Raw genomic sequence first — 15,469 nt, 5'->3', positions numbered from 1 at the left:
AATTTATTGTTCTTGTCTGATCTTAACATTACTTATACTAACTAATCTTACCTTGTCATCATATTCTAGCCAATCAAAGCTTACTTTAACTCATCCTAGCTTAGTTTTTGTTGTTTTAGCTTAAACCCTATTTTGTCCTCGCTCAGCTTAGCTTATCCTAGGCTAGTTTAGCTTGTCTTGCTCATCGTAGCCTGTTTAAACGTATCCTAGCTAACATGATTGTACGTTATGTTATGTTACCTCTTTGCTGGTGAGCCTCATGAACACATCTCCCATAATGCCTTGCCACTGGCACTTTAGCACACGTTCCTGCAGCGTGTGCAGCAGGTCCAGATGTTGCTGGATCAAGAACCTCAGAGAGCTGGGAAATGGCCTGACAGGAAGTATTCAACCAGCCAATCATATTCATTACACACAAGTCACATGTTACTCACTAGATCCTACATTGTATAAGTCGCAACCTCAGTTTTATTTTTAGTCTGAAACATGCACGACTACTGCTGAAGGAGCCGATAGAAAAACACACAAAACGACAACATAAATACAAAAAAAATTCATTTAGGCTCAATGTTACAAATCTAGATAATTATATCCTGGATTAATCTCAGTTAGTGGGATTCAACTAACCAAACATTACCTGCAAAGAGAAGCTGTCCTACTAAACTCAATAACAACATGCTAATTAAAGCCAAGTGTTTTCAGCCTCGGTACGTGCGCGTTCACATAAAAGGGGTGGAGCTTGCAGCGTCTGACCAATCACTGGAGAGCCTGGCAGAGTCAGCGTCTTTACAGGAGGAACAGTTTATGAGGTCTTTGTGCCGTGCTGCGTTCAGGGACCAACAGTTGATTGTAAACCCGTGTTGATCACATTGCTGTGCTCTGATTGGTCAGATGTTTCACTCACCGTTTGTCCTTAGACGTCGTCACAAACTCTGAGCCGTTAAAGGAGATGTTGGCCTTTAGGATCAGAGACAAATGAGACACGTAGAGTCTCTCTGACTCTAGGAGCTCTAGAGACGCCCTGTGTCTCCCTACACACACACACACACACACACACACACACACACACACACACACACACACACACACACACACACACACACACACACACACACACACACACACAGAATCAAAGTTCTCACTTTTTTCATGATCTTGTGATAAATAAACGTTGAATTATTTTAGTCTGGGAGTGTTTTTAAGGTGCTTTCACACAAACCTCTTTGATCTGGTCTTTTTGTGATATGTGAACGCTCACTAGAACTCTGGTCCACTATAAAATGTGGGTCTCTGTATGCGTTCTTTAACCATGTGAGAAAGCAAACAGGACCAAATATAGGACTTGACATTGACCACGTTTACATGGGAGCCTTTAACTCCTCTTTAAAGCAGAATAAAAGTTAATTCCTCTTTAACCTGACCTTGTAAACACTTAAACCTAATGCTAATTTAAATCTGAATTAAACTTAATTCCGAATTAGGTGGCTGGTTTATTGAGTTTTTAATTAAATAATTTCTCTTCCTTGTAAACAGTTAACAACACTTAAAGTCGTTTTAAGTTCATTCCAGTTGTTCTGCACATGTGCAACTTGCAGCGATGACAACATAATCCAACATGGCAGCTCGGAATAGAGACGACACTATTTAAACGACATGGATTTAATAAAAAAAGGGGATGAACGGAGCATAAACATGCACACATTCACAGTGACTGCAGCGGCACACACACACACACACACACACACACACACACACACACACACACACACACACACACTCATCCAGAACTCCTCCATCCTGCAGCAACACACAGACATACACGTCACGTTTTACCTGCATGACGTTGTTCAGAAAGTTTGGTGCGCTTGGCAAATAGAATGTGTGAAAGCGAACTGGACCAAATTCACCCCCTGAACCACACCAAATTTATCAGACAATGTGTGTGAAAACACCCTTAGACGCTGTAACAAAGTGGTTCTCACTGGTCTCTGTGTGTGTGCTGGGTGTTTGTGAGTCTCTCTGCTGCTCCGGTTCACAGGGGACGGCTGTAAGACACACAGGGTGGGGGTCTCAGTGTGTGTGTGTGTGTGTGTGTGTGTGTGTGTAACTCACCCTGTGTAGGACTACAGCTCCTCTGGTTGTAGCTACAGTAGTGGATGACGTTATGCTCTGACTCATGTTCATCTCTTGACGCTGAGAGCTCGTCTTCTCTGCTCCTCCTCCTGTCATTCACAGAGTTAACCTTTAGTTTAGAGTCAAACAACTGACTGTCAACGTCAAAACAACAACAAAAACCATCACCTTTGTGAGACGGGAAAACCTTTATGTGCAGCTGCTGTTTCACATTCACTTCTCTGGGAATATGTAAAACTCATTTTGTTTATTATTGTTGTGGTTTTGTGTATTATGGTTGATATTTTCTGGGCTTTTCTAGTCAATTCATGTATTTTTTGTGTGTTTTTATTATAGTACTGTGCATTTGTTGTACATTTTTCAGTTTTTTTGTATATTCAGGAATTATCATTATCGAGCATTTTTATTTGTTTATCAAACAGGAAGTTGTGTCGTATATCAGGAAGTAGTGCTTCAGAAATAAAGGATTGTAACTTCCTCCTGACCTTTGTGAAACAGGAGGAATTTCTTTGTTTCTGTCAGACTTCATCAGCTTCATCCTCCTCTGAACGTCTTTCTGTCTGATGGAAACGTCCTTCACGTGAAACAACGCCATGTTAAGCTCCTCCTACAGGACGCACAGATATCAGCACAGGTTTAAAGTCTGTAGCTCCTCCTACAGCAGTGGTTCTCAACCTTTTCAGAAGTCAGAAATAAAATGGGTTAAAAGTGACCAAAAATGGAGGAAAAGGAGGTGAAAAGGGATTTTAAAAACCAAAGAAATTGGTTAGAATTAGCAAATTAGATAGTAGAATAAATAAACAAACAGAAAAACAGCAAAAATATGGAAATGAAAAGTGATGAAAATAGGTTAAAATATGGTGAGTTTGGTGTAGTGGTAGAAAAAGGGTAAAAATAAGCAAAAATGGGCTCAAATTGTTCAGTAAATATTCTCAGTTTCTTGAAAATATCTGGCGACCCCCTCCCAGTGTCTCGCATCCCCAAGGTTGAGAACCACTAACCTGCAGGATGCAAAGAAAACCAATTATTTAAACTTATTTCATCCAATCAGAACATAATTTTGCCATGAGGCGGGACATGATGATAAAAATGGCAATTAGTAGTATGCATATAAATATATTTTTTATATTTAAAAGCATTAATGTATGTGCAGTAAAAAAACACATGAAACATTAAAAGCAAAGAAACAAATTAAGTAAAATTACATCTTTTTATTTAAAAAATATTTGTGTGTGTGTGTGTGTGTGTGTGTGTGTGTGTACCTTATAAGTGTTGAGTGAGTTCTTCAGTCCCATGATCTTGTCCTCCACGTGGGTCTGATGAGCGTGGAGCTTCTCCTCCAGGCCTTGGTCCCTGTGACGCAGCTCCTTCAGCTCCCTCAGAGCCTCCTGAAGCCCCTCGCGCAGCTCCGCCACCAGGCCCTGCAGCTGCACGTTTTCATGGACACAAATGAACCTAAAGAACCTAAATGTACAGTTCAAACTGTGGTTCTGTCCAAGTAAAATCATGAGATTGTCATAAAAACCAGGTTTAAATCCTTCTACACGTGAGGTCACACTGCAATAATCAGGTTTATTGATCAGTGGGTCATTATTAGGAATGTTTTCTTTGCTCACGTGGAGCTGATTTAACTCTGATCAGTCTCTCTCTCACGGGGAGACCTTGAGCAAAGGTCAAGGTCACACATTGAAAGGAATTGTTGTTCAATGGTACCAGTCTGAGTAATGTATCTCAATTTGTGGACAAGTTATAGGAAAAACATGATTTTGTTTTTGTGACGTCATGAACTTTGACCCCTACTGATCTTTTTACTGGTAAAAATAAATGTATATAATAAAATACTCCACTTGAGATGAACTTTTCATTAATATAAGCGTCAAACTTGTTCAATAAATATTCATATCAGAATCATTTATTAATGATCACACAACAGAGTTGGTGGAATTTGTTTAGGGTTCAGCTCATCATGCTCTGTGTCAGTTACATACATACATAGTTACATACAGTACAGAAATGCAATCAAATGAAAAGAGATTTAATACAATTAAACAACAAATACATAAATTATGATGAGATAAACTAAAATGACATACGAGAAATTAAATAAGAGGGAATGAGCTAAAATGAAATTATATGAGATGAAAGAGATGAAATGAGATAAAACGCTTTATTCTTCTCACAGCATTTAAAAGATTTTCCAAAACATTAGTTAAAATAATATTTTGTCATGAATAATAATGGTTTTACTGAATGAGTCACTGCTGAAGGATTGTATGGATTCTGAGGGGTAAATACGGCACTAATGAAGGACGGTTGGTGTCATACAGTGATTGATGGTGAGGCTGATAAACATCTCTAACTATTACATTATTAATATTTATAATATAATGTTTGTAGATATACAGGTCATTTACCTGCTTTATTTCCACACTGGATTCTTCAGCTTCTTCTTCTTCTTCTGCATCTACAATAAACACAATAAAAGGCTTTAGCTCAGTGTTTCTAAACCAGTGGGTCTCAGCCCAGGAGTGGGCCGCTAGAGAATGGACACGTTTGGTACTTGATTGGGATAGTCTGAAAATGGCAACCATCTTACCAGGGGCTAACTGCACGTAGCAGCTAGCTTAAGCATGTGGAAATAACCATGACAACCATCACATCCATCACATTAAAGAAGCACTATGTGAAATGAAGCTCAATTCAACTTTTGAAGAAGCACGTCAATTTAATTTAATGAGGAATAAAAATAACAACTCTGTATCCTATTTTTTATTTATTATTATTATTATATTAAATATATATACTGTATAATTTATATATCTATAAAGCAAGGAATCTCTGCCTGTCTGTGGCTCAAATAACTCTGCAAATCAGGCTCAGATTGAACTGAGACTTTCAACATGGCTGCTGCTTGGTTCAAGAGTGTGCAACGTTGAAATGGTTTGGACCCCACCCCCACCTCCTGAGTAGACTGACTCAGTGATGATGTCATCAGTCCTAGCTCTACAGTGAGCTCTACAGCTTTGCAGAACAGCTCAATGTTGACAGGTAGTCGTGGTAAATCAGGACAAGTAGGAACAGCTGCGTAGAATCCACAGGAATGACTGCACAAAGGGCTTTTAAAGACGATTAAAGTGGGTGTAATATCCTAAAAAACATTGACCAGCAGGTGTCCTCAGTGAGCAACGTTTGTAACTAATGTGAGTAATAATAATAAATTGTGTTTGTGTGTGTATGTGTAGATCAGAATTAAATTAGCATTAGGAATTAAGTGTTTACAAGGTCAGTTTAAAGAGGATTTAAATTTTATTCTGATTTAAAGAGGAATTATTTACATTTTTTAAATATATAGATTTATATATACAGTATATATATAAACCAAGTCTCTAGTATTTTTTATTTTTTCATTATCTAAGACTTTTTCCTTTCTGAGAACAATAAAGATTCCTCAGTAATGACACACACACACACACACACACACACACACACACACACACACACACACACACACACACACACACACACACACACTCACACACACACACACACACACACACACACACACACACACACACACACACACACACACACACACTTGTTGGTTTTGGTGACGCCTGAAGGTTTTTTCTTCTGTTCGTTTCTTAAACAGTTTGTTTTTGCTGACACACTTTTTCTACGTCTTATCATCGACTCTCTGAACTCTGCAGGGACGTTTATCACTCACTCACTTATTATCCATGTACACAATAGAACAAAAACACAACAGAACACACAACATGACAACAACTAAACACTTTTAAAAAATAACCAAAAACACAAACAATGACAAAGAACTACACAAATGATCAAATTGAACAACCAAAATTACTCCAAAACACACACAAACACAAACTGACAAAAAAACACAAACGGAATCCAAAATGATACAGAAGCACAAGAAAAACCCCACAAAAATACACAAAGGTCCTATGTTTACGAATCTAAATAATTATATCCTGGATTAATCTCCGTTAGCGGGCTTCACCTAACCAAACATTCCCTGTCAGAAAGAAATTGTCCTACGAAGGTCGATAACAACATGCTGAGTTAATTTCAGTGTTGATTTCAGTCTGGTTAACTGGCGTGCTCTAGTGACAGAGGCGGATATTACAGCGTCAGACCAATCACACGGAGGAACTGTACATCGTCTCAAATGAGGAATAATTCTTTAAAAATTTGAAGAATTAAAATCCATAATTCAGAGTAAAAACAACACTGTTGCTGCAGTAAAAGCAGAAAGTAGTTAATGCAGGAATTGATGAGTGTTAATAATATTTAGATTAGTGAGATTATTAACGGAGAAGAAGTTTCACTTTCTTTTTGACCTTGTCTGTCTTTCTTTTTTTTTCTACATTAAGTGTAATTTTTTATAGTCAGTAATGCATGTTTTGTTATTGCAATTAAATAAATGAATTTATTTTATTGCATAATTGTGACCATCACCAGCCCTCCCTAAGGAAGGGTAAGAAACACTTTATTCAAGGGAGAATATAAAAAGGGAGAGCAGTGTTACACCTGGGTGAGGGGGTGGGGGGAACAGGGAGGAGAGAGTAAAGGTGGTAAATGTATAGAGTGGAGAAGAGTTGATTATTGTAAAGTGAGAGTGAGATGTGAAGTTATAGATCAGATCCACACAGTGACGTGTTCACACATCACCTTTTATTGGACAGCTCGCTTTCTAAGAGATCTGATTGGTCAGGAGGCGGGGCTTTATCACTCACTCAGATCCTAGTCAAAACAAAACCAAGAATCTCCTGACTGCAGCTGACACTTCAGGGCGGCGCTCAACGTTCAATAAACCAATCGTGTTCAGACTTCCCCTGACCCATATCTATTTTGTAAGCCTATAGAATTATGTTACATGATTTATTTATTTTTAACTGTATAAGAATCACACAGGACAATAGCATGCTGTATTGAGCTCCGCCCCGAACTATGGACTGCAGTCAGGGGTACTACACAAAACCTGCTCTCGTTCAGCATAAGTTACCATGGTGATTTAGCTCCATAAGACGTTAGCAAGCTTCGTAGTCCAGCACACACTGATGAAATCCTGGAAGTCAGCGTGTTAGGAGGTAATCTATAGATTCATAACATACCCCCACAATGACCCCAAAATATCAAAACTAAAACTCCAACAAACACTAAAATACACAAAACTACTACAAAATACAAAAAATGGGGAAAACAATAGAAAAAGGGACTTGAAAACTCATGAAAAATACAGCAAAAACACACAAAATGAAAACAAAAAAACACAAAGAGACTCCAAAACACACAACAGATTCCCAGAACAAGGAAAACATGTCTCAGCGGGAAAAAAAGCTTTTAAAAGTTTTAAAAAGTTTTTAACTTTAGTTTGATTCTGCTGAAAAGACATTTGGCTAAAATCTGTGAGCGTGAGGAGGAAAATGAAACGGTGTCGTGTAAGAGTTGGTCACCAGCTTTATTGGAGTTCTTTGAGTTCCTCTGTCATTGGTGGCTTTACTTCTAATGGGTAACGATGAGTGAGTGTGAAGCACAAAGCTGCTGTTTGTTGGAGAAACGTCACGAGTCCAACACAAGTGTAAAAAGGTCATAAAGAATCACTGAGTGCATACGTTATTATCCACAACACCCTTTACAAACCGTATCTTTATTACCCTTATGTGTGTATGGGGGCTGTTTCCTGAACTGTTCTGTGTTTCTGTCATCGTTTTATGTGATTTTCTGATGTTAATTATTTTTGTTGTACTTTTGTGTTTTTACTGTAGTTTTGTTTTTATTGGAGTCGTATTGTTTTCTTTTTGTGCGCGTTTGTGTTCCTTTTGTGCATTTGTGTCATTTTATGTATTTTCTGAGTCATTTAGTGTGTTTGTGTTGTCGTTGTGTGTGTTTGTGTTATTGTGTGTGTTTGTGTTATTGTGTGTGTTTGTGTTGTCGTTGTGTGTGTTTGTGTTATTGTGTGTGTTTGTGTTGTCGTTGTGTGTGTTTGTGTTATTGTGTGTGTTTGTGTTGTCGTTGTGTGTGTTTGTGTTGTCGTTGTGTGTGTTTGTGTTATTGTGTGTGTTTGTGTTGTCGTTGTGTGTGTTTGTGTTGTTGTTGTGTGTGTTTGTGTTATTGTGTGTGTTTGTGTTATTGTGTGTATTTGTGTTGTCGTTGTGTGTGTTTTTGTTGTCATTGTGTGTGTTTGTGGTGTCGTTGTGTGTGTTTGTGTTGTCGTGTGTGTTTGTGTTATTGTGTGTGTTTGTGTTGTCATTGTGTGCGTTTGTGTTGTTGTTGTGTGCGTTTGTGTTGTCATTGTGTGCGTTTGTGTTGCCGTTGAGTGTGTTTGTGTTTTAGTGTGTGTTTGCGTTGTCGTTGTGTGTGTTTGTGTTATTGTGTGTGTTTGTGTTGTCATTGTGTGTGTTTGTGTTGTCGTTGTGTGTTTGTGTTGTCATTGTGTGTGTTTGTGTTATTGTGTGTGTTTGTGTTGTCATTGTGTGTGTTTGTGTTGTCGTTGTGTGTGTTTGTGTTGCTGTTGTGTGTGTTTGTGTTATTGTGTGTGTTTGTGTTGTCGTTGTGTGTGTTTGTGTTATTGTGTGTGTTTGTGTTGTCATTGTGTGTGTTTGTGTTGTCGTTGTGTGTGTTTGTGTTATTGTGTGTGTTTGTGTTGTCGTTGTGTGTGTTTGTGTTGTCGTGTGTGTTTGTGTTATTGTGTGTGTTTGTGTTGTCGTTATGTGTGTTTGTGTTGTCGTTGTGTGTGTTTGTGTTGTCGTTGTGTGTGTTTGTGTTGTCATTGTGTGTGTTTGTGTTGTCGTTGTGTGTGTTTGTGTTGTCGTTGTGTGTGTTTGTGTTGTCGTTATGTGTGTTTGTGTTGTCGTTGTGTGTGTTTGTGTTGTCGTTGTGTGTGTTTGTGTTGTCGTTGTGTGTGTTTGTGTTGTCGTTGTGTGTGTTTGTGTTGTCATTGTGTGTGTTTGTGTTGTCGTTGTGTGTGTTTGTGTGTGGGCTCCGGTTGGGGACCAATGGCGTACAGCATTAACTGACTGTGGGAGCCAATCAGAGCTCTGCCTAGTTGTGATTGGTGGAGGCGGGCACCGCTCACACCTCCCACGCTGCAGTAGCTGTGCTCTCACTAAATGGTCCACGGACCGGTGTTTGGGGACCACTGCCAACATTAACTGTTGGAGCTACGAGTGTTGAAAGACTGAGTAAATATAATTCTTATAAGTACTGTAAACACTATATGTAGATAGAGCTCCACCAATCACAGACAGTGTCTCACTGTCACTTAAAACACTAATAAAAGATCAAAGCATCAAACATCACTTCATCATATCTTTTCTTTACCTTCTGATGTCCTCGCCGCTCCTCGCTCGCCCTCATGTTTCACATCATCCATGACTGAGTCTCTGCTAAACTAAACTCTGCTCCAGGACCCACTGGTCCTATATCTCCTCCTGTGATCTCTCACTCTGTCCAAAGCATGTGAGTCCTGTGATTGGTGGACACAAAGCTCCTTGTGTTCAGAGAGAGAGAGAGAGAGAGAGAGAGAGAGAGCATCATCAGACATTGCCAGATGCTGAGTAGTCCTTGTCTAAAGTTCTCTAAAGTCCTCCCCCTGTGCCCCTCCAACATCAACCAATAAAAAGACTCATCATTTCCGGCTTTCTCTGTATCAACAGTCCCCAACCTCTGGGTAGCGGACCATTACTGGTCCTTAGTTGAGGCAAGATCTTTTTGAATAATATGTTACAGTAAAGTTTCATTTATTCAGACAAACTTTTTTCACTTTGATCTCCTGATGTTTCGACTGCTGATCACTTTGATGTCGAAACATGTCAGGAGATCAATATGCATTTCCTGAAAAAGGTTTGTCTGAATATATGAAACTTTAACATTTTTTTTCAAAACGAAGACAAAAACACTTGTTGGAACTATTACGCTGAAGTCAAAGGAAACATCAAAGAGATGAAACCTTCATATATTATTACTGGTATATATATATATATGTTTAGGTATGTGTTTAGGTATGTTCAGCATTGACTGCACAGGATTAGCTCTTAAAGCTGTCTCAGTGCTTCATTTAGACGAAGCACTGAGACATTTTCCCCTTAATTTAATTTAAAACAGCACCATCTGCTGGCCATTATTCAAAATAACATTTATATCGTGTTTATACTGAACCGTAGCCTGACTTTTTCATTTACAACATACAGTGTATCATAATAAAGTAATATAAAATAAAATGTCTAAAAATACAGAATGTGTTTTTCTAAAATAGCAACAAAAGGTTAAAGGGATCCTCCACAGTTTTTACAAATATGGCTTAAAACCTATAAAATGTCTATATTAATAGATCTATGTCTAACAAAACCCATTATTTTGCACCATATTCGTTTGATTAACTTTTAAAACTGGGACTATTTTACCCTGTGCGCCGCCATGTGTGAAATGACATCATTGATGATGTAAATCGTCCCTTTCAGTCCAGTTCTATATAAGGTAAAAATAACAACTTTACATTTGTAAAAACAGTGGAGGATCCCTTTAAGAAAAAAAAACTCCACCTAATGAAAATATATGTAAACACTACTATAATAAATATTATGGGATAGATTGTACACTTCATTTAATTTAATATTGTAGACTTAAGTCAAATGTCCGATAATCAAAGGAAGTTCTCCTTTAAAAGTTACGAACTCAGTGGTTCCGCGTGTTTCCTCATTAAAGTGACCTTTAACAAAGTAGAAGATGGAACAAACCAATGGCTGGGGGGGGGGGGGGGGGGGGGGGATCTGCACTACAAATATACAAGTTCATTTAGCAACAAAAGGTACAACACAAGTAAGAATTTAGAGCTGAGGAATGAGAATGTGACAGATTAATGTTGAACACGTTTTATAGAGTAGAAACGTTACAAACATCACAACGTACAACGTCATTGTTTCATCTGTAAACATCCATCAGATCATCACGCTCCTCATTTACAAGATTAGTATCGCTCCGCGTGTGTGCATGTGTGTGTGTGTACGTGCGTGCGTGTGTGTGTGTGCGTGTGTGCGCGTGTGTGTGTGTGCGTGTGTGTGTGCGCGTGTGTGCGTGTGTGTGTGCGTGCGTGTGTGTGTGTGCGTGTGTGCGTGCGTGCGTGCGTGTGTGTGCGTGCGTGTGATCCCATGACAGCCTCCCTCTCTGTGCTGCTTTCTTCACTGTGCATTTGATGACGTTTGTTTTTCTGCAGAAACACAAACATGTCGTAGTTAATAAGATAAGATAAGATAAGATAAGATAAGATAAGATAAGATAAGATAAGATCATCCTTTATTGATCTCACAATGGAGAAATTCACTTGTTACATTTGGCATTCAGTAAGATCACTCAGGGTTTGCAGAAAAGACAAGAAATGTGCAGACAGTTAAATAGTAAAAAGAGATATCTTATGTACAGTAAATAAAAGCAAACATCTTAAGGGGATGGAGTTATAACAATTAGGAAATAAGAATAAATATAACTAGAATATCTAGGTGCAAAGTTTACAGTTGTAGTGCAGGTTGTCAGTAAGTGACGCTGGTACAGAGATTATTGCACATAGTTTTGCAAAGGGAGGTTATTATTGTACATGTTACTTTAGGGTCTTGTTGTACAGTGTAACAGCGATCCTTCTTGAACTGAGGGTGTCTCAGTCTGCCACTGAAAGAGCTGCTCAGCTCCTCCACAGTCCCATACAGTAGGTGGGAGGTGTTGTCCATGATGGAGGTGAGCTTGGCTAATACCCTGCACCTCCTCCACAGAGTCCAAGGGGCAGCCCAGGACGGAGCTGGCCCTCCTGACCAGCTTGTTCAGTCTGTTCTTGTCCCGCTCTGTGCTGCCCGGGGCCCAGCACAGCAGCGTAGTGGATAGCAGAAGCTACCACAGAGTCATAAAAAGTCCTGAGCAGAGGCCTGCTCACTCTGAAGGCCCTCAGTCTCCTCAGAAGGTGGAGGTGACTTTGACCCTTCTTGTATAGGGCGTTGGTGTTGTGGAACCAGTCCAGTTTATTGTTGAGGTGAACACACAGGTACTTGAAGCTGTCCACCATCTCGATGTCCTCCCCCTGGATGTTCAGTGGTGAGTGTGGTAGTGACTTCCTCCTGAAGTCGATCACCATCTCCATCGTCTTACTGGTGTTCAAGCACAGGTGGTTACGTTCACACCAGTCCACTAAGTCTATGATCACCGACCGGTACTCCAGGTCCTTCCCCTCAGACACACAGCCCACAATGGCGGAGTCGTCGGAGAACTTCTGCAGATGACAGCTGTCCGTGTTGTATGTGAAGTCCGATGTGTAGATGGTGAAGAGAAATGGTGAAAGGACGGTCCCCTGAGGGGCCCCAGTGCTGCAGATGACTACCTCAGACTCACAGCTGTGAGGTAGTCGATGGTCCATGCAGTGAGATGTTCATCCACTCCCGTGTCCCCCAGCTTCCCCCGCAGCAGCGCCGGTCTGATGGTGTTGAAGTGCTGGAGAAGTCAAAGAACATGACCTTCACAGCGTTCCCAGTGAGCTCCAGCAGGTAGATGTTTATTTATCAAACATTAATTAAACTCTGTAACTTGTTTACCAACATGTTCTAACACCAGCAGTGTGTGTTTACTGTTGTTTGTTTGTTTGATCAGATCCCAACAACATGTGACTCTAAACCAACACTGTCATACTTTACTAATTTAGTCTCTCAGTTACTTACTTTGTTAGTTAATTAGAAAAGTAGATAATTGATCACATTCTTACTTCATCACTTCTTATTTATTTATTTACCTAATTACTTATTTACTTAGTTACTAACTTGTACCCATCCTGCTCCTTATGCATTATGGGTGTAACTTCCTGTGGTTAAAATACTTTTCACAATCAATCAATCAATCAATCAATCAATCTTTATTTGTATAGCGTCAAATCATAACCAATGGTATCTCAAGACACTTTACAGTAGAGCAGTCTTAAGGACGAACTCTTTATTTTATGGATACACACATATGCATATATACGTATATACACATACATATGTATCCCACACCCAACATGAATTCATCATGGCGGCAAGGAAAACCTTCTGTTAAGCAGCAGGAACCTTGTGTGGATCCCATTCCTATGATGAACAGCCATCCACGTTATGCTGTGTTGGGTGTGTGCAGAGGAAAGGGTGGAGACAGAGTTGTTGAGACTCTGTAACTCCACACTGAGGATCCCACGGACCTGCAAGACAAAAGCCAGAAGGAGAACAGGAGCAAACACACAAGGGAAGAAGCAGACATAGAGGGAGTGTTTGAGAGAGGAATGGGACCCTCTCCGGTCCCTCTCTAACCTAAATGACCTCTCTCTTAACGCTCTCTCCAACTTCTCTCCAACCGAGCATGCCAGACCCCCCCCCGGCAGTCTATGCCTATTGCATCTTAATTATGAGCTATGAGCTGGTTCCTAACTAAAAGCTTTACCAAAGAGGAATGTTTTGAGCCTAACCTTAAAGGTAGAGAGGGTGTCTGCCCCCCGAACCGAACAATAAGAGTACACATGCTCTGTACTGGCATGTGAAGTCTGTTTTTTTAACTGTAAAATGTGAAGCACTTTGTGACCCTGGTCTGTGAAAAGCGCTTTATAAATACATTTTATTTACTTACTCAAGAGCCCTGAGCAGAAATTATACACATGTAAACGTTTAGGTTTTAATAAATGTTCTTTCAACCATTTTTTTATTTTGAAATCTTATCTAGATTTTACTTCTAAATGTTAAACAAAGGATATAATGTAACTGTGTTTCTGTTGATAATTTATTATCCTTTAAATATGATATAGTTCTAATAACTTGTAATACATGATCACAGAAACATCAATATTTGCTTTAGTTAAATGACAGAAAGTTTAAAAGCTGCTAAAACACACACAGGAAGTAGAACTGGTCCAACTGGAATCTAAAGGTTTTTTTTCTATAATTCACTAAATTATTCACACGATGAAAAACAAAGACTTTCACAGAAGAAGAAAAACCTCCTGTAATCTGAATTAGTTTGTTAACGTTGAATAGAAAAACTTTATTTAAAATGACTTAAAGTCAAACTGTCACCACCTCATGTTAGACTGAGCCATGATCGCTTTCAAAATAAAAGCACAACTATGTCTAAAGCACAACTTTTTCATTATATAGTTACTTAGTTACAAATTTACATATATAATTAGTAATTAGGTTTCTAAGTTAATTAGTTACTACCTGGTTACTTACTTATTTTCCTAAACACACAGATACATATTTTCCGAGTAACTAATTGAATGATAAACTTAGTTAAATGTTTACCTACAGAAAGTCAGTCGCTGCATGCCCTTCGTCCCAGTTACGCACTCTGGTTGGAGCCTTTCTGAAATGTGGGTGGAGCCTCCCTGGAATGTGGGCATTCCCATTCAAATCTGGTTTTACGCGTATTCTCCCGTCTGTTTAAGTTCTTTTCCTCTTACATTCTTCAAACCCTGGAATAAGTTCATAAGGTGAAACATTATATTGTACTAGAAATATGGACTTAGTTACAATTTAAGCCACACCCACTCATAATATTGCAAAAGAGACTCAGAAAGAATCTATCCAAAGGGACACTGTCACGTTGTCATGGGGGTGGGAGGAGTCACACAAGCACGCCAAAGGATTGACCATCAGCGTTACTAATGTGTTGACATTTACCAGTTCTAGACGGGACAAACTGTGTTACATATAATTATATTTTATCCATGCTGTCCACACCTTGTCCTGGAAGGGGGTGTGTCGCTGATGTGTGGGTGTCGTGGTGCGTGTGTCAGACTGAATAAACTATTTTAACACTGTGTATAATGTAAAGCCATAGTTTGATCCACGACAGAGTAAATAACAAGAGAAACATACTTAATTACTCCCCTAGTTACTAAATTACTCCCCTAGTTACTAAATTACTCACCTAGTTACTAAATTACTCCCCAAGTTACTAAATTACTCACCTAGTTACTAAATTACTCATATAGTTACTAAATTACTCACCAAGTTACTAAATTACTCACCTAGTTACTAAATTACTCCCCAAGTTACTAAATTACTCCCCTAGTTACTAAATTACTCCCCTAGTTACTAAATTACTCCCGAAGTTACTAAATTACTCACCTAGCTACTAAATTACTCACCTAGTTACTAAATTACTCACCTAGTTACTTAATTACTCCCCAAGTTACTTAATTACTCCCCAAGTTACTAAATTACTCCCCAAGTTACTAAATTACTCACCTAGTTACTAAATTACTCACCAAGTTACTAAATTACTCACCAAGTTACTAAATTACTCACATAGT

General features: G+C 39.0%; 2 protein-coding genes across 5 annotated transcripts in view; one reads left to right on the top strand and one right to left on the bottom strand.

Annotated features, from left to right (window-relative positions):
* The window catches only part of LOC114477270 (mitogen-activated protein kinase kinase kinase kinase 3-like), a 59,732-nt gene extending 58,647 nt beyond the window's left edge, over window positions 1-1,085 (top strand). For both annotated transcript variants that reach the window (XM_028469508.1, XM_028469501.1), the window contains one exon: window positions 1,034-1,085. The gene's annotated coding sequence lies outside the window, so the exon portion shown is untranslated. The remainder of the gene's footprint in view (window positions 1-1,033) is intronic.
* Window positions 1-15,469, bottom strand: part of arhgef33 (Rho guanine nucleotide exchange factor (GEF) 33) — a 35,883-nt gene that overhangs the window by 19,283 nt on the left and 1,131 nt on the right. The window contains exons 1-9 of one of the 3 annotated variants that reach the window (XM_028469519.1): window positions 14,461-14,536; window positions 9,481-9,649; window positions 4,548-4,597; window positions 3,396-3,560; window positions 2,619-2,740; window positions 2,113-2,222; window positions 1,983-2,045; window positions 905-1,031; window positions 241-373 (exon numbers count right to left, since the gene is read on the bottom strand). In XM_028469519.1, the coding sequence (XP_028325320.1) occupies window positions 241-373; window positions 905-1,031; window positions 1,983-2,045; window positions 2,113-2,222; window positions 2,619-2,740; window positions 3,396-3,560; window positions 4,548-4,597; window positions 9,481-9,532 (822 nt within the window). In that variant the 5' untranslated portion in view covers window positions 9,533-9,649; window positions 14,461-14,536. Of the gene's footprint in view, window positions 1-240; window positions 374-904; window positions 1,032-1,982; window positions 2,046-2,112; window positions 2,223-2,618; window positions 2,741-3,395; window positions 3,561-4,547; window positions 4,598-9,480; window positions 9,650-14,456; window positions 14,537-15,469 lie in introns of those variants that run through there. The other 2 variants (XM_028469520.1, XM_028469518.1) reach the window with 2 other exon arrangements.

Source organism: Gouania willdenowi, chromosome 15, assembly GCF_900634775.1.
Source record: "Gouania willdenowi chromosome 15, fGouWil2.1, whole genome shotgun sequence".
In the NCBI taxonomy this organism is placed as follows: Eukaryota; Metazoa; Chordata; class Actinopteri; order Blenniiformes; family Gobiesocidae; genus Gouania; species Gouania willdenowi.
The sequence above is the reverse complement of the archived record's forward strand: the minus strand, read 5'-3'. Positions and strand labels throughout refer to the sequence as shown.